The 26,737-nt window shown below is 45.6% G+C and overlaps 2 protein-coding genes across 6 annotated transcripts in view; one reads left to right on the forward strand and one right to left on the reverse strand.

The window, feature by feature from the left end:
- The window catches only part of LOC112574981 (tudor domain-containing protein 5-like), a 42,507-nt gene that overhangs the window by 1,704 nt on the left and 14,066 nt on the right, over positions 1 to 26,737 (reverse strand). Inside the window, exons 14-23 of one of the 3 annotated variants that reach the window (XM_025256445.1) lie at positions 26,586 to 26,696; positions 12,045 to 12,139; positions 11,343 to 11,457; positions 10,574 to 10,653; positions 9,570 to 9,671; positions 5,269 to 5,328; positions 3,541 to 3,652; positions 3,082 to 3,191; positions 941 to 958; positions 1 to 128 (exon numbers count right to left, since the gene is read on the reverse strand). In XM_025256445.1, coding sequence (XP_025112230.1) covers positions 1 to 128; positions 941 to 958; positions 3,082 to 3,191; positions 3,541 to 3,652; positions 5,269 to 5,328; positions 9,570 to 9,671; positions 10,574 to 10,653; positions 11,343 to 11,457; positions 12,045 to 12,139; positions 26,586 to 26,696 — 931 coding nt within the window. The remainder of the gene's footprint in view (positions 129 to 940; positions 959 to 3,081; positions 3,192 to 3,540; positions 3,653 to 5,268; positions 5,329 to 9,569; positions 9,672 to 10,573; positions 10,654 to 11,342; positions 11,458 to 12,044; positions 12,140 to 26,585; positions 26,697 to 26,737) is intronic. The other 2 variants (XM_025256447.1, XM_025256446.1) reach the window with 2 other exon arrangements.
- On the forward strand, positions 13,026 to 26,580 carry LOC112574982 (tripartite motif-containing protein 2-like). Of its 3 annotated transcripts, XM_025256449.1 has the most exons (5): positions 13,026 to 14,478; positions 14,828 to 14,967; positions 22,756 to 23,528; positions 23,749 to 23,952; positions 24,303 to 26,580. In XM_025256449.1, exons 2-5 carry the CDS (start codon positions 14,886 to 14,888, stop codon positions 25,728 to 25,730), a joined length of 2,487 nt encoding a protein of 828 aa, XP_025112234.1. In that variant the 5' UTR covers positions 13,026 to 14,478; positions 14,828 to 14,885; the 3' UTR covers positions 25,731 to 26,580. The 3 variants fall into 3 exon arrangements, with proteins under 3 accessions (XP_025112234.1, XP_025112233.1, XP_025112235.1); XM_025256448.1 differs by lacking the exons at positions 13,026 to 14,478; positions 14,828 to 14,967 and adding an exon at positions 17,317 to 17,870; XM_025256450.1 differs by lacking the exons at positions 13,026 to 14,478; positions 14,828 to 14,967 and adding an exon at positions 21,015 to 22,140.

Genomic DNA, 26,737 nt, shown 5'->3' on the forward strand with positions numbered 1-26,737 from the left:
AAGACACGCTTTCCAGGTGGGTCAGGCGAGTCTGGAGGTCTTTGACCACTTGCTCCACCCTGTCCAGCTCCTGAATGGCTTGCGGCGAGCACTCTGAAGCTGACATCATTTCCTTCAAAATGCGCTTCCTGTAAACAAATCCCTATGTTTAATGTTTGTACTGTGAGGAACCCAACTTTGGTGGTTTATCCCTCCTTTACCAACCCTCTGAACCAGATCTGGGCAAGGGCCGGCCCATGGGCCGGATCCGGCCCGCCTCCTGTCTCTGACCGGCCTGCTGATCTTTTTTTCCTGAACGATGAAGCAGCTTTGGAAGCCTTCGGAAGCGTGACGTCAGCGACCTTGCACACTTCCCTTCTAAGCCAACCTCTGCTTCACTCTTTTACAGCTATGAAACTTGTTCTGGGGGGCTAATTCTACAACTTTTAAACACAATGAAGTCTGGCATAAAGTGAATTGCGACAGGCAAAATAGCTCAAGGCCTTAAACTGATGACAGGTAAAGGTCAAATCAATGAGGGCCCACTCACCACAAGCGAGACAATGTTTCTACAAGTAGGTTAGATTACAAAGCTTCGTGAGCTTTGCCTCTGTAGTCTAGTGGGTATGAACGAAGATTGATGTTTGAAAGTTGGAGTGTTCGAAACTTGGGGTGGTGATCGTTTTCGCTTTTTTTGTTGTTGTTGTTGTTGTTGTAAGACAAGAAAGTAACAGGTACAAAGCCCAGTGTGACACCAGCATATATATATATATACCTTCTAAACTCTTTCTCGTATGAACCCGATTTCAAAAGAAGTTTGTGAGGTGATATGATCTTACTATTTGCTTGTGCGGTCGAAATGTGATCGATGTACTTGTGGCCGATTTTTGCGCGCTTTGCTTGCATTTTTACATCATTTTTTGGGATAAAAATTAAAGTCAATTGAATGAATCACACTTACTTGCATACACTTAAGTTGCTGCTCGTTGCAGATCATCCATAACAGCCAAACCCCAATCGCAAGTACGTCGATCACATTTCAAACAACAACAAAAAATATAAAAAAATACACTCTCAAAATTAGTACGGATTTTTATGGCAAAATTTTAATTAAAAAAAATCCGAACATGTGATTTGCAGAGAACTGATTTATACTGACTGGATATACACAGGCATGCACACACACTCACACGCGCACGAGGAAACTATGAAAGGGACAAAGATTAGACGCGCATGTCAACCAATCCTGATAAAAGAGATTTTATCCAACCTGATTTATTTAAAATTCATAGTTGAATTATTACGTGAATGATGATGTGATCGAGTTGACTATAGGCTGGTCGAATCAATTGGTGCAGTGGTCGAATAGGCAATTAAAGGGTCTAATCGACCAGACCCTAAGCAAAATAGACTTTTATCGGAATATCATACATTTTATAAAGACTAATGTCGAAAACCGAGTGTATGCTATGTTTTACTAATTAATATATAAATTTAATAAAATATAAATTTAATATATAAATATTATAAGTTGTAACATCCAAGTATACAATGCATCTTATCTTAAAAGATGCATAAATATCATGATTAAATAGTGGAGATCACAGTCATAACCGCTGGAATTCTTCCTGTAGTGTTTATATTCACTACTGTAAAAGTGATGCACATCAGAATATGCATTAGAGTAAGTTTGCATTTTTAAACAAATAGCTATCAAAATCGTTGAAATGGTCGAAAGAATTGTTCATATTAGGGAAAGAATAAACAAAACAAAAAAAAAACAAAATACATAAAAAAAACTAGTTCCACCTAGATCAGGGATGGCGAACCTATGACACGCGTGCCCAAGGTGGCACGCGAAACAATTTTGTGCGGCACGCGACAACGCTGATGGATTTTTTAAAATTTCAAATTATCATAATAGCCTTCAATTTTTTCAGAAAACTGTAAATAATATTAAAGAAGTGATGTTGGATCATATTCCACATAATTTTTTCATATTACTTTTATTAACTTGGGTATCATATGACATAGCGTCATAGCGCATAATAAATTTTGAACAAGACAAATCTGTAGGTCAGTATAATAACGTTGAATAAATAAGTATTATTTTATAATTTATAATTTTATACTAAGCAGCTTTATTTTTTCTGCGCAGCAAACTTACTGGTTACTGGCTGTAGCACTTCGTTTCTATAGTGGCGTCATTAAGTAGACCGACTTGGCACGCAGCAATTTTTATTGCTTTGAAATTGAAATAATTGGCACTCGGACTGAAAAAGGTTCGTCATCCCTGACCTAGATTTTAACATTGTTGATCAAGTCAAACAAATGGTCGCTTGCAAGCACTAGATTATATGGTTTCCATTGTCAATCAATAGGTTTTAAATGAAAGGCTTAATAGAAAATGGATCATATTAGAGAACGAAAAACATTCCAAAGCAAAACGAAAATGATCGCCACCACAAGTTTCGAACACTCCAGCTTTCAAACACTGGACTTCGTTCGTACCCACTAGGCTACGGAGGTGAACCTTACAAAGCTTTGTAATCTAACGTACTTATAGAAACATCGTCTCGCTTGTGGTGAGTGGGCCCTCATTGATTTGACCCTTACCTGTCATCAGTTTAAGGCCTTGAGCTATTTTGCCTGTCGCAATTCCCTTTATGCCACCCTTCATAGTATTTAAAAGTTGTACAATTAGCCCCCAAGAACAAGTTTCATAGCTGTCAAAGAGTGAAGCGGAGGTTGGCTTAGAAGGGAAGTGTGCAAGGTCGCTGACGTCACGCTTCCGAAGCTGCTTCATCGTTCAGGAAAAAAAGATCAGCGACCGGCCCGCCCGCTGGCCAGTATATATACTATATACACAGTATTGGGTAAAACGGAGTTAACTATATTAGTCCGGCCCTCTAAAACCATCCCAATTTCTCATGCGGCCCCTTGGGAAAATTAATTGCCCACCCCTGCTTTACACTGTCGGGGACCCTGTCAACATCTGGCATAGGTGGAGCAATTATGCTGCACAAAACTTGTAACAGGCACCAAGAACAAGAACACAGGCACCACTCTTGCAAAAAGTAAAAACATGCCGGATTCACCTACCTTCGAATTTGCAGGGAATTTAAGGCCAAGGATAGCTCATCTACTGATGTCATTTGATGGATGCCAACATCTTTTGCTGTTTTAAGAAGTGATGTTGCCTCTTCCTGACCCTGTGTACAGCAAGGTGTACAGTTAAATTTGTTCACAAAGAGACATGAATTTTTATTCATTTGATCAAAGTGAGAACTTGCTCATGTTGACAGTTTTGGGGATATGGCATGCATGCTAGTAAGTTGTAAGATGTGTTCAAGTACCTCCTCCTAAAATTCTTTGATAAATTTCTTTGAACAAAATTTGGTTGTGTAATAAAATTTCATTGTATCATTAAAAAATTCGTGATTTAGATAATCTGAATTTTTACACATGAAAAGTATTGGTTTTGGATAAAGCATAAAACTGTGTGGAAATTACTGTATTTGCCTTCTTCATTAATTCTCTAACCACTATCGTCTTCCTCACCCTGCAGTCTCTACCATTAGGCTCAATGCTGTGGATAAACTTGATTACTTCATTCTTCAGTTCTTCCAGAGGAGCAAAGTCCTCTCCAAACATCTCTAGGATCTGGGGAAGCCTGCAAGTATCCAAAGCATTTGAAGATTATTTTAATACCAGCATATGTAAGAGTATGCATTAGGGCCAAGATAAGTTCACTTACCATATGGTCAGTCTGATGATCTCTCAGCATTGTGTAAGTGAAGTGTGGAGCGATCAACAAATATAACTAGTTGTTTGGTTTTATTAAGAATTCCTTTCACTACTACAAGCAGTTTTCCTGTACCTTTATTAGGGATTCATGCATTCATACCTCAAGCATGGAAACTTGGTTTGGTCACCGGTATTCAAGGATGCCAAATTGCTTGAGAATGTGCAACAAAGTTCACTTTAAGTGCGCAGATTGACAAAATCTAAGTAGGACTGTCAATCCTCATGTATTGCAGGTTTGGTGGTAGTCTTATCGAGGTATACAAGGGATATTCCACTTCCATGGAAAATTTTTTGCATTTCTGTCCTTATTCTTCAATTCTCTCAAAACTTTTTTTAAACACACTCATTGCCTATTGCAACAAACTTTTAGGCCTTACGGATACATTTATGAAAAGAACCAAAAACGCCAATTTTGCAATCAATTTCAGCTGTTCCCTCACTCCAGCAATGAGTTCTCTCCATGCAGGTGTTCTTTCAGCTTTGGGAACAACCAAAAATCACATGGGCAGGGTCTGGTGAGTAGGGAGGAGGCTTCAAAACCTTGACTTACACCTGATTGCACAAGAAACTCCAATGGATCACTTGGTGAAGTGTGCATCGGCTTGCTTCTCCTCTCCATCCTGGGAAAACTAGGGAGGTTGGGGGGGGGGAAGACCTGAAGAATTACTCCATCCAGTCTGCACTCACTGAAAGTGTGTGAAATACTGAAGTCCAGGCAGAAGTGAAACATCCCTCGTATCAGATGGACCAATGGTTTATGCTACATGAATACCAATAGATACCGGCCTTGTAGTACAGAAGTGTAAAGGTCATCAGTTTGAGCTCCCAGAACAGGCTTCTACTGGAGCACAGAAACTTTGGGCTTTGACAGTCAAGCTCTGAAACAGCCTGCCTATCTTAATGATCCAAGAGCCATTTTCACAGGGATTTTACAGACCCTTGAGTTTTCAATTGTTTTTCATTTGTCCAGAGCTTATCAGACAGATCCGTACAGAAAGGAGGGAATGTGGTCCCACTAAACTTATATCTCAACTGAACATCAACATGTCCAAGGCCTTCTGCTAGGGCATAATACATTTATATCTATAAATGACCAACTGATTATGAAATGCACACCAAGGGGCACCCAATAGTGTAAAAGCTGATACTTGCTAGTAACCACTGCAGAGAGAGGCCCTGGGTTCAGCTCTCATTTTGGGACCCTCTGTGATACCTGTTTCCTTCCAGCTCCCTCTCCTCTCATAGCGCAAAATCACCTCCAGGTGGAAGCGATTTCCCACCAAAACAGCCAACACCCATTAAGGGATCAGCAAGTCAACATCAAATGCTTAGGTCTTAAAGTAAACAGTGTCAAAATATGACTGGCTATTATTAGGAAACGTGAGAGCTTATAAAAAAGAATGACAGCTATTCATGACTCCCCCAATCAAAGCTATTAACAGGAAATGTGAGAGCTTAGACTGACAGGGTATCACGACTCACCCATCAAGGCAGTAGAGACTCAACATCTGTGTTGACTCCTTGACATTCCACACTTTCAATCTGCACACATAAAAATATCGCTTTTAATTTTGCACAAAAGAATGGCAAATGTGCATCATAATTGAAAGACTTGCACATTATGGCATAAAATAAAAGGGCATAGAATCAGAAGTGGTCAAACTGAACCTGGGACAGGTAACAAGTTTTCTGAAATGACCATTTACTCCACTCCTATGGTTTTTTTAATGACACCATTTATACACGAAACATGAAATACTATTACATAAAATACTACAACATAAATCAATTTACATAAACAAAAATAACATATCCATGGCGATGTTCACGAAATCTTTCATCAACCATGCAAAAAGAAGCATCTGACCATAGAAACGAAGGCTGTCATGGTTTGTCCCTAACCTTATAGTTGTAATTTACACAAACAGAGATAGCTTTTAAATGACAGGTCTCCTAACAATGCTAGCAACTGGTTTAAAAATACCTTTTTTTTTCACTCAAACATGTAAGTTTATAAAGTTGGCTGAAATACTTCATCTAAATGTCAAAGCATGCATTACAATCTTGACTATAACAATGCCAGTCTTCAATAATGTCAATCTTCACAGGATTCTAGTACTCATCTCACTCTCTAACCTCTCCTCCCCAATCCCTGGAAATGTGTAAGCAAACTAGCAGATGTAATTAAAACACTGAAACTGAGCTGGAAAAAACAGAGGACGCCAAGTGTACACTCCAAAATTGAGAAGAACATCTATTTATCAGATAATAAAAATTGATTGCAATGCCCTCTCAGTCTAGTGAACATATTAGAAAAAAATGTATGAACTGGAGACGTGCTGTAAATAGTTAAAATAAAATGTGCTGCAGCTAAAACTGTGTGAGTTTACCACAATATGGCTTGGCATAGGAAGCTGAGCCCAACTCTCTCGTCACATTTTTACCTTTCTTTTTCTCCAAAATTATACATGTTCCCACATTTCAGGAAAAGAGATAGGAGTCTAGAATATCTGCCTCTACTGCCATTAATTCATATTTTAATTTCACAATACTACAAATAACACATAAATAATCTTCCAACCCTCCACTGTTATTTCAGGAATTTTGCACATTTCAAACATACACTCAACATATACTATTTTATATAATATAATAATTATATTATAGGCATCAAATCAAATCAGACTTTATTGTCTGTCGAGGAGACCCAAGACAGTAATTTTTCTTTTGCTCACAAGGGCAGGCATACATACTCGTACAGACATCTAACACACAGTTAGGAGTAAAGATACAATTATCATGGTAGGTTGGATCTCAGTCAAATGGTCAATGAAATTTCAATACATTATATTTCTTTGCATACATTAATAAAAAATGCGTTGGCATTGCAGAAAGCAATGAAAATGTCTGACAAAATTTTCTTCATTCTCCTAGTACTAGTTTCTATGTCAACAACAGGTACTGTAATACAGTTATTACATGCCACACTTTCAAGTAGGTATAGGGTTTCCAGGCAACAAAAAAACATAAGGGATAAGATAAGATAAAACTTTATTTGTCCAAGAGGGCAATTCTGGTGCAGCTCGATAAAAAAAAAAATTCATATACAACTGCATGCACAAAACTATTCATATCTCATTCATAACCCATTCAAAAGTCGCACGGCTGAAACAACAAAAGACAGCCGCAGTCTGTTTGTCCTGCATGCAGGCACACAAAATCGGCGGCTGACAGGAGCGGACAAGTTCTGTCGACAGAGTATGCCTGTCATCACGAAGGATGGCAGACACCTTCAGAAGAGTCCGCCTATTATACAGAGCCTGAAGAGAACTCTTGAGTTGACCCAATGACTTTGGAGCAGGTGGACACCACACGATGTAGGCTGCTCTTGTCCTTCACTGATAAACTGTTGTAAAAACAAATAAATGAGGACAGTATGCTCTCTATGTGCGATCTGTAGAAAAGCTGAAGAAATTGGTGGGAGACAGAGAAAGACTTCAGCTTCCGGAGAAGGAAGAGGCGTTGTTGAGCCTTCTTCACGACATGTTGAGTGTTGACATCCCAGCAAAGTCGCCTATCGAAGATGGTGCCCAGGTATTTAAAGGCAGAAACAATTTCCACCTCCTTGTCATGGATGACACACACAGAACATGGTGAAGAACTCTGACGGAAATCAAAGATAATCTCTTTCGTCTTACTCGCATTAAGCTCTAGAAAGTTGTCATCGCACCAGACAATAAATTCCTCCAAAGCTACACCGTGGGTATGCACTGGCCTGCTAAGGAGACAGCAGTGCAGTGTCATCAGAGAATTTGACAAGATGTTGACCCTCATGGCAACTGCAACAACTGTTGGTGTACAGAATAAACAGAACCGGGGATAGAACACAGCCCTGAGGTGAGCCGGTGCATGTGGTGATTAAGTCGGGGAAAAAGTGCCATTGACAAGAACTCGTTGCTGCCTGTCAACCAAAAAGTGAATGATCTATGACACCAGCTGATGGTCAAGGGAAAACTCGTCTAGGAGTCTTCTAGCTAGGATATGTGGCTGAATAGTGTTGAAGGCCGATGAGAAATCAGCAAACAACAGTCGCCAATGGGCTTGAGGATTCTCCATGTGTTTGAGTAAAGTGTGGAGGATGAACAGTTTAGCATCGTCAATACTTCGTTTGGACTGGTATGCAAATTGCAAGGGATCAAGACAATTGTTAGTGGCTTTAAGAATGAATGCCTTGATGATTGTCTCAAATACTTTCATGACCAACGATGTTAAGGCCACCGGTCTAAAGTCATTGAGATGCCGAGCTGAAACTTTCTTCGGAACTGGGACAATGGTTGACAATTTCCAAGCGGCTGGGATTGAGAGTGAATCCATAGAGCGCTGAAAAAGATAATGAAAAATGCCTCCAAGTTGGTGTGCGCAGGAGAGTAATGTTCTGCCACAAATACCATCCGGACCGGAGGCCTTGCGAATATTCACTCGCTGAAACAGCTCCACAACTTGTTCATGACAAATCTCAACCTTCTGTACAGGGTGAAGAGAACTAAGCATGTCTTTAATTTGCAATGAGAAGTCATGAATCTCGAAACGAGCAAAGAAAGCATTAAGAACATTAGGTAGGGCCGTACTGTCAACGCCTGAGATCGAGATTTTTTGGCTTTCGACCCCTAACTCTGATCGTCAATATTGGCTATGTTCTTGAGTCCCTGCCAAGCTACTCGGTTGTTACCTGTAGCAAACTGAGACTCTATTTTTGACTTGTGTTGCACCTTGGCCCGACAGATAGCATCACGGACCTCTCTATGTACCAATTTTTTGTCATGGGCAGAACCCGTGAAGAACACACATTTCTTTTTATTAAACACTGCTATCAGGCTCTTGGTCGCCCAAGGTTTGTTGTTAGGATAAAGCACAAACTGTTTTGATGGAATGGTGCAATATACACAAAAGATGATATATGACGAGATGGTGTTTACTAAGTCGTCCAGATTAGGACATGCTTCTAAAAAGACATCCCAGTTAGAACATTCAAAACAGCCTTGTAAGCTTGCAACACTGTCTGCAGTCCAGCATCTAGGGGAATGAATTGTTCGGCGCACCCGTCTGAACACAGGCTTATAAACGGGTACCAGATGCACACTCAGATGATAGGACGCACCCAGACTGGGCAAGGGTAGAGATCAGTACGCACGTGGTACAGTTCCGTAGACAAGGTCGAGTGTGGTCTGACGCAGGGTAGTAGCACATGTCACATACTGGTCGTAGGTCTGAAGAACCGATGTTAGGTCACAGTGGTTGAAATCTCCTAAATTAAACTTAGGAGCATCAGGACAAATCGAGTTGAGATTGTGAGTCACATCTGCGATGCACTGTAATGCATTGGAAACATTGGCCCTGGGATGAATATACACCAGGGTGAAAAACAACTGGGGAATTCTCTCGGGAGGTAAAATGGGCGAAGCGAAATCGTGAGAAGTTCAAGGTTGCAAGTACACATCCTTTCATGAATAATAACCGTATTACAGTACCTGCTGTTGACATAGAAACAGACTCCGCCGCCACACGCCTTGCCAGTAATGGTAGCAGATCTATCTGATCGAAACGGGCAAGAGAAACCGGAGATGTCCAGATCTGCGTCACTGTCGTGGAGCCATGTTTCCGTAAACGCCAACAAACAAGTGTCCCTGAACAGTCGAAAGTTGTGTACCCACTCCTCAAGCTCATCAATCTTTCCACGAATCGACTGGACATTGGATAGCAGGATAGAGGGAAGAGGTGGATACCTGCGTTTCATTTTCCTGAGTCTCTCCTTCACACCGCCTCTGTGTTGTCTCTTTCTTGATTTGGGAAGTGGAGGGAGCCGTGTAATGTCGACTTGCAGCGCCCTAAAACTCCGGATAACAGAGGGAGATGAACGAAGACGAAGCAGGAGCTCGCGGGATTAATGAAGCCGGGGACCAGCACTAAATAAGCTGACCGCCATCTTAATATTGTCGGCTAGTGGTAACGGTCACATTCATCCAAAATGAAAAAAACACATGTCTAACAAGACTGAGCGGAAGATCATCATCACTACACACAGTTCGACACCCAAGTTTATCACTCAATGACTACCAGATACAGGGGCAGACGAAAACGATGAAAAAATGTAAAAAATGCCAATTCGAAATGAGAGCTGCAGACGTCGTGCAATGAGAAGCGGCCGTCTTGAAGTGGGATACACAATTTTAAATATGGGGTCAAGGTGAATAAAACCTAAACATTTAAAAGGTTCTTTACTGATACCATACCAAACAAAATTAACAATTTAATAATTAGAGGTTATAACAAAAATAGCTAAGACTGATAAAAACAGGATGTAACAATCTTGATTGGTTGTATTGGTTGTTATCAAAGTACTAGCTCACTGTGCCATTCCTATGCCAAATCCCTCAAAGTTCTCTTGAACAAATTGACAGGAAAGTCATCAAAGAAGAAGGTGGGGGGGGGGTACTTTTTCACGCCAAGCTAAACCTATTTCACGGCAAGGTAGTCAGCCCTGTAAACAGCTGCCACATACAGAGAAAAAAGAGCTGCCCAGGAGAGCTAAACCCAGGACAACCGACCTTCCTTGGACTGGTGACAGGCGCTAACCCTTGTGCCACAGGACCTCCCACATCAAAGGAAGGGAAAAGCATAGAGCAGCATATGTATATATATACTTGCAGCATATATACTTGTGCAGCATATGTACATGAAGTGTAGGTCTGTATAAAAGGATAATGATTACTAAAACAAGCAGTCTCACCTTTCAAGCTCTTCAAATAGGGCCGGGTATTCATCCCTTCTGATGCACATCTTTTTTACATGGAACTTGTTTTTGATGAGCTGAAAAGACAACAGTGCATAAAGATATCACTTTGTTTTCACTGGATCATGACGTGATTCAAAGCTCACCCCATCAACATCTAAACCAGGGGTGGGCAAAGTTTTCTTTTTGCAGGCCGGTCTAAAAATTCTAAGCTATGCAGCAGGCCGGTAAAATACCCAGATGACTACACAACAAACCTAGTGATAATGGAATGAACAACAAACAAGTAATGGCGTTCACTTACTGAATGTATAGTGTAAAGTGAAGATGTCTGAATTCGCTCACAATAAACTTTAAAAAAATCAGCCTTTCCTTTGAAGGCAGCCACCCCCAATGCTCTCTAACGACTCCATCAGACATGTCAGCCGTGTTATATGTTATCTTTGTACTTTGTCTGCATTAGAATGTTATGGATTGTTGATTTCTAACGATGTTGTACTTGTAATGTCAATCAAATTAACCTAGGCTGAATTAAGAAAAAAAGTGCACTTCACATTTTGGCAGACAGGCCAGTCCAAGATGTCCACGGGCCGGATCCGGCCTGCAGGCCGTACTTTGCCCACGCCTAATCTAAACCATCTGCTACATTTCGTACTAGATGAAATATGTTCTCAGTCAAACAGTGCCTTTTATCAAGGATAAAACCATAAGCAAAAATAGTGCAGATTTTTTTCTTTTAATATGTTCGTTTAGCTGTGAGGCCTACCATTGAGCCGATGATGTCCTCCTCCCAGAATAGCGATGACACTTCACCGGAAGTCAGGTACAAAGTATTCTTGATGCTGATGATATGGAAGATAAAACCTTTTCCGAACCCCAACCTACAGAAGAAATTGAAAACACTCGAATTAACAATTTATTCTTTTGAATGATAATGGAATTGTATCTAGCAGACAGCAAAAATATTTCAACAAGAAGAAACAACTCAAATGCAAATCAATTATTCAGAGGTAGGGGACAGAAAATTGACATCTTTTCTGTTAACAAAACATGCAGAATATTAATGAACCTCCCCCTCCATCCCCTATAACCCTCCCTCAGAGAACATAAAACCAAAGACAGTGCAAAGAACTGTCGCCACATCAGGAGCCTCTGATTGCAACAGTCAAGCAGCACAAACTGGTCTGGTTTGGCCATGTGATATGACACGACACTTACTGAAGACTGCAGAGAACAAACTGGCTTATGAACATGAAGGAGAGGTGGACCAGTCAGTCATCACGCACAGGACCTGCTTACAACTGCTCAAAGACAGGCGTGAGTTGTAGCCTTGTCAGCTGCATGTGCCTTCCCCTGATGACTGGTGCCAGTCGATGAACAAATGACTGACCCTAGACACGCATTTGGGAGTGGGTGTGTGAGACAGAGAGTGTGCAAGAAGCTAGTAACAGGGCTACAGGATACTCACCGCTGCACAAATGACTGCCTTGTGGAGCTCAATCCAGTGGCCTCAAACCAACTCTCTGAACTTTGAGGACTGTTGTTCGAAGCAGGTGGTTCTTCCTGCAAATATGACACAAGGGCATTGAGAGTCTGAAAATGGCAAGAACTCAAATCAAAGCTACACAGACATACAGGCTGTTTTTCAGAAACACAAGGGCCATTGTTAGTGGTGGTAAGTACACAACTGAACACATTTATTAATTCATGTACAGACCTACCTGTTTTTCAGAAGCACAAAGTCACACAACACAACATTGCCTGTGAGACCGCTGCATAAGAGAGGTAGTAAAGGTGCCCTGGGGGTTTACTGAAAGGTCAGCACTGAGTCCCCAGGTCTGGATGGGGTGGGGACAATGGTGTCCAATAACTATGGCAATATCAGGGCAAGCGGGCGGGCCCTGTGCAGGGGACACAAGTAAGAACAAATATCCAGAGTAATCATGAGATCTGAACCTGGTCAGCCGGTTCTCCTTGTACTGGTGCCGTCTGCCCTCTCTAGACAGCAGGACCAGCGCACAGGTTGGGAAATTAGCCCACACATGCAGTCTCATTCTAATGCACGAATCGGGACAGAATCTGCTAAGGTGGCGCACTTCTCCACTGGCGCACTAGGAAAGGAGGGTCCAGGTCTGAGAAGTCTCTTCTTCTTCTCTGTACTCCTCCCCCACCCCAAAACCCTCTGTCCAACTCGAGTGACGGCCGCTGTTCCCTTAATGATGGACCCCGACTTTCAGCAAAGGAAAGTTTTCAACCGATTGTCCTTGGATCAAAGGAGGAGCAAGTCGCCATAGACACCGCCTTGAAAGGAGGGAAGGTGGATATCGGGGATAGGGGTGGTGGCGGCACGCGCTTTGTATCTGTTATAAAGAATAAAAACGTCGGATGTGTCCTTGTAAAGATGAAAGCAGGTCACAAGACTCGAAAGAACAAAAGATGGGACACTTGTGCTTTGTGTATGTTCGTGCATGTAAACGCGCTCGGAGCCTGGTGTCGGGGGACACAACACTATACAAATATTCCTTGTTCCTCTTACACTCATTGAACAAAGGCCAATTACCAGCCATCAGCATAGTGCGGAACACATCAAGTGAGAAAACTGCTGAAGTATGGCCTTTATTAGCTGTTTGAAAACTGCTTTCACGTTACGTTTTCAAACAAAACACAAATCGCCACGTAGCGTGGACATGCATGACATTCAGCAGCTTGAAGCAAGAACAGTGAAACTGCACATCCAGTGGCCTGTCCCGTCCCCTGTGGACCGCGGCAGTCGATTATCGTCTGTGAAAGAAAGCAGTGATAACGATTTGAGGTGAGCACAGGGCACACGGTCATCTCCTCCACACTTGTCCATCAATAAAAACCCTACCTCCTCTTCCCACTCTACCTAACGGCACCTAGTCTAAGACCACGCAACAAACTTGTTATATGAACCGACAGTTCACGACCCAGCCAACCACATCTCTAACCCCAGCAACTAGTCGATACACGGCAATCGGGAGGAGGAGGGAAGATGTTATACTTTAAGCCAGAAACTACAGGTATATCGAGGTACAACAGATGTTACATGCAAGAGAAAGAGCGGCATGCCCGAGACGAGATTTGAAAGCAGGGCACCCACCCTCCCTCCTAAATGACGCAGTGTAGTGGTCAAAGACTGGCTTGCCAGGATTGAAAGGTCGTTGGTTCACTTCTCGTTTCAGAGTCCTAAACATTTCTATAGCTTTATTATTATTATTTTAATGGCCAGCGGGGATTTTGTCCATGGTTCCTCCCCTTCTTTACCTTTAGAGAGAAATCTGGCCAGGTTGGAAGCCATTTCCTCCTGGCAGTCAACTAATCAAGCAAGCAAGACCATCCATGCATGACTGCTGATCGGAACGTGACCGGATGGGAATATTTCTGACGCGGCTCGCTGCACCTGCAGGGCGGGTTCCTGTCGCTTGCCGCAGCGCCGTGATGTGACGGAATCGATACACGATGGAAGACATCGTAGGTAGGTCGAGTGGGGTAGGTCGGGTGGGGTAGTGCGTCAAGGCGAGTGCTGCTGCAGCAGCAAGTCTCGCGGCACGACATTCCCACGTTGAGTGTCGCCACTGCCTGCTGCTGCTGACGCCGCGGTGCGTCAGATCCCAGAGGGTGGGGGTAGGCAACCGTGCGACAATCACGGCGAGAACATGTCAAAGAATGGTGGTGCCACCTGCAAGATGCCTGTAACACCAATGACATTACAGCATGCACTCTAAAAGCAGGGTAGCACTCTGCGGGAGGATGCCTGCCTCCCCTCCCCATCCTTCTATATGATTGGCTGCGTACGAGTAGTCGACTCTTCAACGCACTAGCCTCAACGTGGCATCAACGGAAGCTTCCGTCACCTGTCAAGTTTGACTTCTGATCTAACGGTGAGTTCTTCCAGTCTTCCTCAACACCCTTCTCACTCCCCGTTTACCTGTCTTGAGCGCGCATGTGTTTGTCAGCATGAACCAGTAAGACTGTGGAGGGGGTGAGTTGTTGTTTGCGATGGGGGCAGTATCAATGCAAGCTACGCCAGCTCTACAGACAGGTGACATATTCAAAGAGAAATGGCGTGTGTCTGAAATGAAATTTGAACCCGCAACCCACGGCACCAGACTTGGTGACAATCGCTTCACCGTTATGCCAGCAGACCCCCCTACCCCCACTCTTGAAGACAAAATTGCTTAGATTAAGGTATGAGGAGAGCACACCTTTAATCTACTTTTATCTCGACAGCTGTCTGCGAGACTGACAAGAGGATTGTCACCACCACGGCAAGCTCGTAAAAGAGAAAATGGCTGACGAGGGTGTGCCATGCTTCGTTCAACGCCGACCATCTGCCGATGCCGGAGACTCTGTCGTCGCCTTTGACCCCGGTTGGTATAACGCTTGCCGTGCCTGTTCCTAGTCTCTCAAGTGCTGCATCGCAGATACGTGTCTATATGAGGGTGATGATGCATTTGCCGGCCTTGTTGTTGTTGATGTTGTTGTTGTTGTGGTGGTGGTCTACCTGTAACCGTAAAATGCCCCTCTTTCCAACGCACAGGCTACCCGATTCATAAGAGAAAGTAAAGGGAAGAGACCTTGAGCTCTTGACACAGTAAACCACTTATGTCACTCTCGCTTTATGTATCCCGAGGGCAAGGCAGGCGACCTTCATCGTCGGAGGTTAGAGGCAACGACTGCCGGACTCTAGATTCCCATCTGGAGTTCAATATGTGGGCGTCTTCTTCATGCCTGTGGATGGATGTGGCAGCAAGATACCTCTCAGCCCTTCTAGGAACTCGCGGCTTGTCCTTTATTAGGAGAGATGGAGATAACCTTGGCAGCGTTCGAGGAATCAGGTGCAGACCCTTCTCAATCCTACTTCACCACCTGCATGCACAGCGCGAAAAAAATCCGCCATTTTGTGCACCGTTTCGCATGCGTTGGCATGTGGAGGCCACTAGTGGAGAGCCGACACTCACCTCGACTGATGGCCTCACTGACCGCTTGATGTATGACCGATTGGTTACAGGCTTCTGCAGGTAACAAGGGAGGGAAGCGGCGAGGAGGGTAAGAGTGGAGGTCTTTCACAAGGGCATGTCCTCGATATTGTCATGTACATGAAGGGACCAAGGCAATGCGTGACTGGCCAAGCACAACGAGGAACACCAGTGAAGCAAAACAAAAACCTGATTTCAAATTGAAAAAAAAAAATCTCATTTAGAAAATTCTTATCACTTTTGATGGATACTTCTAGCACAAGTTTCCCGATCTTCAGGCATTTCCCTGGGTCTCCACTAGCTGAGCATAAGCCTCTCGATGCGTTTATTCATCCTTTCCATCCCAACCCACTAAGAGCATTTGCTGCCAGTTGCTTTAATCTGGTTCAGTCTGCTTTACGTTTTATTAATGTCCTCGTCCTCCACCTTTATTGAACTAAAGACAGATAAAACCGATTTAAAGGGCACGCGACATTAGATAGAGCTGCAAGCCTGCTTTTTTTTTCTTTTTGCGTGAGCAGTATGGCAATGCGGTGAGACAACGCAGTATGGCAAAAGTGTGACAATGTGACAAATAAAAGACTTGGCTACAGCGCGGTGTTCAGTGACCAGCCACTTGGCTCAAATCTCTGTGTGCAGCCGCGTGTGCTTATAGGGCTGGGGGTAGGGCTGGGAGGTACATAGCTGCCCCCATCCATCCACAGGCCTGAAGAAGCCACCAGCAGATTGCGCTCCAGACGGCAAAGTAGTCGTCAGTCGTTGCCTCTGACCTCTGACACCTGTCTTTGCCCTCGGGATACCTAAAGCGAGAGAACACAGTGGGGTACGCAGTGGGGACAAAGATAGATAGAAAGAAAATAGATATATCTACATACAGAGCTCTAAATAATGTTAATCCACTGGCGTTTGTTATCATTTACCTTTAAGATTTTTTTTAATGAGTACAAACTTCATGTGAGTGTCGAAAAGAACATTCAGCAACAGCATAGTGTCCTGGTCTGTTTTCTTTTACCGAGGATGGCATCTTTCCTCTTCGAATTCTGCGCATTCTATTTTAAGAACTACTTTCCTTTAGCCACTTCCTGTTTTCTCGACAAATCCAGGTGTGATTAAGAAAACCATAACATTTCTCGTGCCTCTTCGTCATAAAATACCACAGGAATATTTGTTTGTTACACTTTGTGCTCTATTTCCAGCGATTTTCGCTGAGCGCTCGTGTTGCACTTAAATATCATCTGACGTCAGCAAAACGCAGTGAGGACCTAGGGCCGTTAGAGGGAATACACCAGACGGTTGAAACAAAACCAAAAAAAAAAAAAAAAAAAAAAAAAAAAAACAAAAAACAACAACAAAAAAACACGGCCTTCCCTCTTCCTCAAAGTCGGGCAAAGCCGGGTGTTTTTTTTTTAATGGACCCTTTCATACATACCAAAGGCAAAAAGAACAAAAGCAGGAGAGGGAACTAGTACAGACCTAACGGCATTTCATGACATGGCCAGCCATGTGTCACAGACACTTCTGTCAGTGGGCTGACCCACGCAGTCTCAGAAGGTCTGCAAACAAGGGAAGAGAGCTCGCATATACAGCACTGACGCACAGCACCACTGATAAACACGCACGACGACTTACCGCGCCGCACGGCTGTCCTGCCGGAGGGGAAAGTGATCGCGCAAGTCGCTGCTGATGTCGGGTGCACAAACCTAACGGCACGCTCAGCACCATTTAAATACTTTGATATTACCTTTTGGGGGAGAAGTGTGTGGGGTGGTGGTGGGAACCGATTGCTTTGGAACCCTGGTCTGGCAAGTGTGCGATAAAGCGCGAGGCTTTCATTGACGTTGTATTGATAGTCACACCACGCGGGACACGCTCGCCCACCTCTGTTTAAAACCTCGCCAAGGCAGACTTGAAGTTACAGGCCGCTCAACCCACCCGTGAAGACACTGCCAGCGCCGAGTAATTCCAACGTTTACCCACGTCTTCTACTCGTGGAGCAAGGCAGGAGTATCGGAATGGACTGACGGGTGGTGGTGGTGGCGGGGTGAGCTCCCGATTCTTTGTTCTGTGTTGTGGGCCCGGCGTCAGCGATGGCAGGAGTCGACCGCAGCAAGAGGACGATGGTTGCTAGCGAGGGTGAGCGCCGTAGACAGAACCGTCCAGCCTGACACTCTGGACACTGCTGTCTTCCCCTTGCTTCCTGGGCAGCACAATGGCCAGAGTCCCGGGAGCGGACAGAATCGGACTTGGACATTGGTTCCTGTCTATGGACGAAGAAGAGGAGGAAGATCCAGGGGGTAAGGTACACCTTCCACGCAGTAAATCAGTAATCTCTGGCGAGAATCGAATCAGTCTAATTTAGATTCTCAGGCACTTGGTCGCGGTCGGGGTGGGCATCATACGCATACTTATTTAGACCTTACAGCTATACTGTATTAAATGCAATATTTTCTGAATACGTCCTAACAATTACGTATTAGATTTGTTGCCCGGTCGTAATATGTTTTAATGAGACAGACCAACTCGGTTTTTATCCTTGACGGGGAAATATTTCAAGAAATCCACAAGAAATAACTCGCTGAACTCTTTGTTGGGAGACCAAATCTGGACATGACTTGTGACTAGTACGGAGGTGTATGTCTCCCACACCCACACCCTGTGTACACCCTGCAGTCCCCATGGAATGTTATCATCGATTTACAACGTGCCACCGCAGTGCGAGGACAGCAGAGCAGCATTTGCTGATGATATGGGGTGTGGGGGTGAGCCTTTGTCTGGCAATAATAAACTCATCAGAGTGAAAACTCCTGTCGCACGTGAGCGTGCACACAAGCCGCTGCCAACAGCAGACGATTCCTTCCCCGACCCTTCAACTCTGAATTCTTTCAGTCCTCTCTCGTCCTGAGATCAGGCGCCCGCTCCAACCTCCAGTACTTACAACACGGCAGATTACTTCTTGTCGGGGAAGGGTAGGGAACCCGTTAAAAAAAAGAGGTTACCTAGTTTAACTGCTTTCTAATAGAGGAGAAAACGATCATTGAGAATGCCAGCTGTCGCTACAGCAATGACCATCACTACTCGACAGACCCCGTGGCTGTTGCCAGCGTGTCTCCGTTTGATCTCCGTGACTGTGGTGGCCTGCAGCACGGCGCCTGTCGCAAGCAAAGCACGCGCGCTATCGACAGTCCACCTCCACCCCTGCCCCCTCTCGCGCTTCTCCCTGCCTGTCATCGATACTGCAAATCGATTCCATCGATCTTGTTGACAAGAAGAGTACTGACACGCACACACACGCGCTTCACCAAACCGGCACTGATAGCTTTTGAAATCTTGACAGTTGTTTACCGCGCGGCACATTTCTTTCTTCACCAAGCGTTGCCGATTGAGATGAGACCGAACAGGTATTCAACCCTTCGTGGGTCGTTTTGTGGTGGGACTGGGATTGTCTGGTCCTCACCCTGTCCCCCCTTACAAAGAGAACCTACGAGCGTTTGTGCGAGTGGCGGGCTGGGTGGCATGTAGATACCATATACTGTGCTCTTGGACTGGAGGAACAAGCATTCGCTTCCACTCTTGCTCTGCTCCATTTCTCGTAAGATTGGTGTACATGTGGAGACTACTGGAGATACAAGAGGCTCTCAGCAGATCAATGATTGGTAATGGTGAACACAACTCACAGTTCCCAACAAATAATGACCATCGCTGTCAACGCTAAGTAGGAAACCGCTTCTGCAACGACCTTACTGTCAATGTAAGCAACAGCATCTAGTTCCCAATAAATGTCTCTCGTCTCAGTTCTCTAAATTTTAACGGATGATGATCCTTGTCGTCAATACAAACATTTAATTTAAGCAAATTCTTGCCAACAATTAATATAAAAAAATACAAAACAAAACAAAAAAACAAACAAACAAACAAACAAACAAACCGAGAATAAAAAATATATAAAGCTTTCAGTTCTCGCTAGTAAGTGGTCTCCTCAGAGTAAAATAAAACATTGCTCTAATATCAATAATCACATTGTAAACATGAACATTCTATTCAGAGCAACATCTAGCTCTGACACCGTGATATGGAGACAGACCCAGCACTGTGTGTGTAAATAAGATCACCGTGTAACTACGACGCCCAGGTCCGCCCTGCTAGGTGTCTGATGTCTCATGATCGCTCCAGGTAAACACCTTTAGTTCCACTCGTCGCTGAACTATTGAATAATGGACTCCCTCCCCCTGGCCCCCTGCGACCCTTGTACACGACGTTTGTTTTTAATGAATAGTTCTTCTGCGTTGTAATTGTATTTTGAAGTGGACACATGTTATCGAAAATGGGATTATGGCAGGTTATGACATGACCACATGCAAGTCCTCTCTAGGCAGATGATCAAGTCACTGTTATTACCGGACAGTAATTACCGTTTGAGTAAGAAGACCTTGTTACAACCTAACATCACGTAGCACGACAATGAGGTTGTTTACAACCTCACATCACGTAACACGTCCTTCATTTTGACAGCGACTACCCAGTGTAGTCTTTTTCAATCTACGAGTTCGAATACGCCAACATGCATGAACAAAAGTATACAGGTGGTGTAAATCATAAGCTTTGAAAACAATTACATCTGCGCGACAGCAGGTTACACTTCTTGGGTGGGTTGCTACATCGCAACAGGACCAGCGTAGCTAAGCGAGGCAGCAACTGGCGAAGCGCCGCTGAAGCAGCCAACGTTATTACAGTGACAGTCGTCTTCGGTCGCGTTCTGCCTTTCGTCAAAAAACGTCGCTGGCGTCGTCATAAACAATACACACGTGCTGCCATATCAGGTGCTTTGTATGAGAGACAGTTACAGTTACAGAGCGCCAGTGGTCACGTGATTAAGCAGCATCCCGTCTTCTGGGGCATGCTACACACTTGCATGGCCGCCAAAGTTCTAGATTCTCTTTCCTCCCAATGATGTCGGGTGGCACCAAGTCTACAAGGGCCGGATGCTTCGATGTCATAGAACCTCAGCTGGTGACTCGGTGCAAAAGACCATCGCCGTGAGATAGCCATAGTTGTTGACATGGGGTAGCACTCCAATTAACTACAGGTGTAAAAGACCAACCCCTCACCTCCACACACCCAGTACATAGCCCTTGACCTATGATGATCTTGGATTGCACACGTCGCCAGAAAGTCTTGGCACTAGTCCAAAGTGCCCACCCTGACCCGGGCTCGAACTTAAATCAGACTTTACAAGACACCGCTCTTAAAAAACTGGTTTGCCCATGTCGTTGTGAACGAAAGTCACACACCTACTCCTATTATACACACACACTCTCTCCCTACTCGTCTAGTACAGTTTCAAGCAGACTGTCAGGGTTATCTATGAACAGACTGTCAGAGCTATCTATGAACAGACTGCCGGACCACATTACGAACAAGCCGCCAAGCCTACCTACAAACCTTCTCACTGAAGGCGGGTCAGGTGTGTGACAGCGTCGTGTGTACGGACCTACAGGGCACTGGCCCAGACCCTGCGTTCAACATTCGCGTACTTGGCCAGGTGTTCATTTACACAACATTCCGTTCTACCGTCGAGCCTGTGTCCCTACGAAGTGAACTATTTTCCACTGTCGCATGGAATCTCATTGACGATAAGGCTCCCTCTCGCTGCGAAACACTGATTTACAGAGCCACAAACTCTGTCGCAGCATGCGGAACAGTCTAGAACCACACGAACGCCTAATCAAAGTGACATTTATTGTCGGACCAGAAGGGGCAGAAGGTAAGAGGAGAAAAATCGTATAGTGCATTCTTGGAGAATGAGGCGGCATTCATTAAATCGTCCCCAGTTGAACGCAGGTGGTCATTCCACTGATCCCTGCAATCGTCAAGTCTCGTAAATCATTGCCGTCTCGATGTTCTCGCAAAAAACAAAACAAAACAAAAACCAAAAACCAAAAACAAAAATTAGGTGTTTATAAGGCCAAGTTCATACTGCGTTAAAGTGCACATGGTCGTTATTAGCAGTCTGGTGATGTCTGACGCTGAGTCAGATACTGGAGTACACGAGGGCGAGAGCTTGTCAGCAATCAGGTGCGATAGAGGCGAGATTCGAACCGTCAAGCCCAATACGACGACAACCCAAACGAATCATAAGCAACAAGAAACAACTCTTGCTCAACCTTACCTTGAAAATTACCTGCCCACCACTCCCCGCTCCCACCCACACCAAGCAAGCGGGTACACGGATATCCGCTGTGCAAACTGCTTCGCGGACAGACGGCGGTTTCTCACTAACGCCAACAGACGTTTTGTTTAGATCGGAGGTAGGCGAGCGACATTACCACCAACACTGTGCAGATTTTCCACAACATTGTGTGAACTAATGACTTTTTGAGAAATGCCCACCATCTGAACACACGCATGTGCGCTTTGGCGGTGGTCTCTTTCTTGAAGAGACTCTGAGACCGGCAAAGTTGCGGGTCATTTCTGTGCAGAGACGCACAGTTCAAGAGAGCAATTACCGTGTGTAACTTCACCCTCAGGTGCCTCCGCTCGTGTGATTGTTTTGAGCAGCAGTTGGCGGTAAGTCAAAACTAAACAAAGGTGTTCGCACATCTGTCGGTTCACAACTGTGACGTCACGGCTTGTTCACACGTGCACGCGCAGTGTCTGCTCCAACTTTGTAACGTGCCGTTGCAGTGGTGTAATCAGATCCTCCCTTGCTTGACTGTTTTATATCGAGTTTCATTCACATCACTTTATTATATTCAGATCGAGTAGGAGACTTGTATTATGCGACAAGTCGATATTTCGGAAATGTTATAATGTTATTTTCTCTCTCTCTCACACACACACACACGCACGCACGCGTGTATAGACACTCAACCGTGTCTAATGGACGAGTTGGGACAATGACCAAACTTCGAGACAAAGTAACAACCAAAAAAGTAATAATAAAATATTTTTGACCAATTACTTGATGAAAACCAAGCCGAAGAAGCGGGATTCATGGTAGTATCTCTACTCACGCTCTCAAGCAACATGGATAACGCCGTGCCACCTGCTGTATTACATAAAGTCCTACGTCAGTGATATTACACTTGTTCTTCTCTCGGTCTTCAACCGTTGCTGCGCGCCACACATTAGGACCTCGGTGTCACGCGACTACAGAATGCAGTCTTTCTGCCCCTGTTTCAGCTGGCGCCATGGAGGAGGTCAGTGAGGTCATCCCACGTGACTTTCTCAGCTGCCGTCTGTGTAAGGAGGAGTTTGAGGAACCCAAGCTCCTACCCTGCCTCCACTCCTTCTGCCACGCCTGTCTGGCATCCTACATCCGGGACACCAAGGACATGGTCCCCGTGGCGCTCGGCGACCAAGAACCGCCAGGCTTTCTGTGTCCGCTGTGCGGAACCGGGGTAGAGACCCGCGACCCCACGGAGCTACCCGACAACGTGCTGGCCCGACGACTGTCCTACCCGTCCACCCCTCTCCCCCCGGGCGACGCCGCCAGCTGCGCGCAGTGCCGACAGAAAGGTCGCGGCGAGGTCACGACCAGCATGCACTGCGTGAACTGCGAGGAGAGCCTGTGCGGCGCATGCGCGGAGCAGCACGTGCAGCAAGAGGAGACCAGCAGCCACAAGCTGGTCAGTCTGAAGGGCGGCAGCGGCGCGGCGGGCGGTGAGCTGGCGGAGGGCCTCCTTGCCGTGCTATCGCGCTGCTGCGCTCTGTACGACGCTTACGACATCGGCGCCACCTACTGCGTGGACTGCGACCTGGCGCTGTGCGACACCTGCAGCACGCAGCACACCAGCGCCCAGCACCGCTGTGCGGAGCTCTCCGCTGTCGCCGACAATTTCGTCGCTAAGATACAGGAGCCCGTTCAGCATCTTCGTCGCGATTCCCAGACACTCGCGCGCCACCTGGCGCACCTGGACCGCGCTGAGCGCCACCTACGCAGGGCACAGAAAGATGTGAGTAGGTATTGCACGGGCGTTCTCCCCCTTCCCACCTCGGCAGTTCTGCTCCCTATGAAAATGTTGCAAAACTTAAAATTTTAATGTTTTAAATTGTTTCTCTCTCTCTCTCACACACACACCGCCAGCAAAACTTTGTTAAACATAAACTTGGCTTTCTCATCTTCTCTTCAATCAAAGTGATGCCCTCAAGATGTACTCTGACTGTGCTGAACAGGTTCGGATGAAGATCCGGCGGCGAACACAAGTGCTGTGCAGCCTGATCGGCGAGTACGAGGGCATGCTGTTGCAGGAGACGGAGCGGCGCCACAGGCAGAACCTCTCGACCCTCCAGCAGCGGCGCATCGCCGTCATGCAGCATGCCGCCTCCATCACCGCAGTCACGGAGCTGACGGACAAGCTGCTTCACTTCGGCTCCGAGGTAAGACGAGATTCTCGCGCAAGTTCAATGCCGACAACAGCTCGCCCCGTTATTTTCAGACTCCCCTCCCCTACTCCCCCAGCTTCTAACTTGGTTTCTGTCAAAGCCTACCACAAACCTGTCCACGCACAAGCCACTCAAACATTAGGCGCAAACACCCGACATAGACTGCACTTGATTCCATAACCGTTCATTGAATTATAAAAAGGTATTTGGGGAGGTGGACATAATGAGCAGCTCTATCAACAAAAGTTTAAAATAATTTGAACTAGTCAAAAAATAAAAAGATGGCACGTATTTATGAACGAGCTAAAATGTCTGCCTGACAAATCTCGTCTGCTGTCCTTCAGGAGGAGAAGGTAGCCATGCGACGCCGTGTCGGTCGGCGGGTGCGCGAGCTCTGCGAGGCCGACCTGCCCTCCACCCCCGTGGAGATGACAAGCCTGACCCTCTGCGAGCCTAACGTTACCGTGGAAACGATATGCAACTTGTTCGGCGAGTTGAAAAGCGACCTGGTGCGCCATGGATCCAGCCGCCAGCTGCTGGGGACATCGGTGAGTCTGGACTCCGGCCACAGCGTCAGCGAGTCCATCGACGAAGAGGAGGGCGAGGGAGAAGGGGAGGGAACTAGCGAGTGGAGTGCCGACAACAAGAGTGACGTCGACATGCTGAGCAACAGCAACCACAGCGACACTTTCCTCAGTTTGCAGCAGGCGGGCAGCGAAGATGCGCACCTCTCCACTTCCGGCAGCGTGGACCCGGCTGACGTTGGCAACAGTAAAGGAAGTCTGCGCGACAGCGAAGCGGAATCTGCTGCAGACGACAGGGACGGAGAGCGGGATGTCTGCGGCGCGGCGGAGGACAACGCCAACTCCTCCTTGCAATCAGCCGGCTCGCTGCAAGACAACGTGCCTACTCAGCTCTTGGAGACCCCGCGGTTGAGGATGACGCTGCCCGACCTCATCTCCCGCGACAGCGTCAAGGGCATGGGGGTCAACGCTCGCGGTGACGTCATCGTCGCCACTAAGGCCACGACAGGCAGCAGCATCTACCTCCTGGAGCAGCATGGCATCATCAGGGGCCAGCAAGCGGTGGCGGCCAACTGGACCGTGCACAGCGTGGCCTCCGACGGCAAAGTGGCCTTGATTGTGGCCCGCGGCGACAACCGCTACAAGGTCAAGGTCATGAGCGAGGACGGAAGTGGGACGGTGTTAGCCGACATGCACGTCGAAAGCTACGGCTTCAATTTCGCTACGACAACGCCTTCTGGGCGCCTGCTGGTGGCCTCCAGCCGCTACCCCCGCTCGAGCCAGAAGGGCAAGGCTATCAGAACCGGCGGGAACGTCGCCGTCTACGACCCCCAAGGTCGACTAGAGAGAAGAATCACCAACGAAGACATTTCCCCCGGGGATGTATGCCTCATGCAGAAGCCTCACTGGCTGGCCGCCGACGCCCAGGACAACATCTTCGTGGCGGACCCGGCCTCCCACTGCGTTGTGGGAATCACCATCACATCCTCGCTGTTGTTCAAACTGGGAAACTGTGACATGGACAACGAAGATCTTTACCAAGGCCCTGACAGTGTCAGCGTGGACAGCTGTGGCCACGTCATGGTCATGGACAAGAAGGAAGGGAGAATCGACATAGTCAATTACCAGGGCCAGCTACTGAAGTGTCTCTTCCCATCGGAAACCTTCAGGTTTGTGGCTGCGGCACCCGAGGGTCAGTTGATGATCGAAACTACAGATGGATATGTCAAGTTTTACAACTACTCGTAAACATACCAACAACGACTTTGATATATCCTCACAAATTCGCAGACGGCTTTATCATGATATATCCATAACCATATTTATGTTTTGGTATATCTCAAAGATTTATAGACGGTTTGAAACTCCAGAAGCATTATTTATGCTTTTTTTTTTGTTCAACTTCCTGCATTTTGTCAAGGTTTCTAAGAGCATGTCCAATGATAACATCGGGCGCGCGGATGAAAAGTGTGAAATGACTTGGGATGATGCGCTGGGTTAAAACAAATGCTCACACAACTCAGCAATTTAGTCCATATGCAACACTGCTGGCTAGAGTTCTGCAAAGTTCAAGTTAAGGATACCACGCCATGTGAAGTTTCCTATGGAGCTATGTTTTCCTACTAGTAGCACTACTGCAACTACAAGATATATGACCTTTAGTTCCCCCCCTCCCATATCCTATATAATTTGATTTCTATAAAATGCTATCACATATTGTACAAATACTTTTTAAGTATTCATTGTTTATAACACAGCTTTGTACTTTTTCTACTCCTCGTTTTTTCTCCCACTACTTTATTATTCTTTTCATGCTTTCTATCCACCTTGTACTTCTTCCATTGTTTTTTGATTTCCTCTTCTGTCACCCATACACTTTTGTCTGTGTATGTCTCTTAATACAACTGTTATAAAAAGACTTGACATGGGGAATATACTGAAAGTCACACAACTAAAAAGTGAACAACACATGCAACAAACAGAAAATGCAACAGAAAGAGTAGTATCTGTGTATAAGAGTGTGTGTGTATAAAGCAGAGTATGTGTATAGGTATGTGTGTGTAAATATATAAACAATACAAGCAGTGACTGTATGTCACTTACCTCTTCTTCCTCGTGTTCGAAGAGTGCCAACTTCTCATTAACAAGTGTGTCATTTATGTGGATGTCAGTGGGCCCAGACGTGTCACACAGAATGAGTGACAACACACGGTCCTGATGATATTCATCAATATAAACTAGTCAGTAAACATGCT

This window comes from Pomacea canaliculata, linkage group LG11, assembly GCF_003073045.1.
Source record: "Pomacea canaliculata isolate SZHN2017 linkage group LG11, ASM307304v1, whole genome shotgun sequence".
In the NCBI taxonomy this organism is placed as follows: Eukaryota; Metazoa; Mollusca; class Gastropoda; order Architaenioglossa; family Ampullariidae; genus Pomacea; species Pomacea canaliculata.

Bases quoted from the DNA above. Each gene is read 5' to 3' on its own strand.
- LOC112574982 (XM_025256448.1), top strand. From the start codon at position 17,786: ATGGCCAGAGTCCCGGGAGCGGACAGAATCGGACTTGGACATTGGTTC. The intron at 17,871-22,755 runs GTAAGGTACACC...CCCCTGTTTCAG, and splicing joins AGAGGAGGAAGATCCAGGGG to CTGGCGCCATGGAGGAGGTC. The intron at 23,529-23,748 runs GTGAGTAGGTAT...TGTGCTGAACAG, and splicing joins TACGCAGGGCACAGAAAGAT to GTTCGGATGAAGATCCGGCG.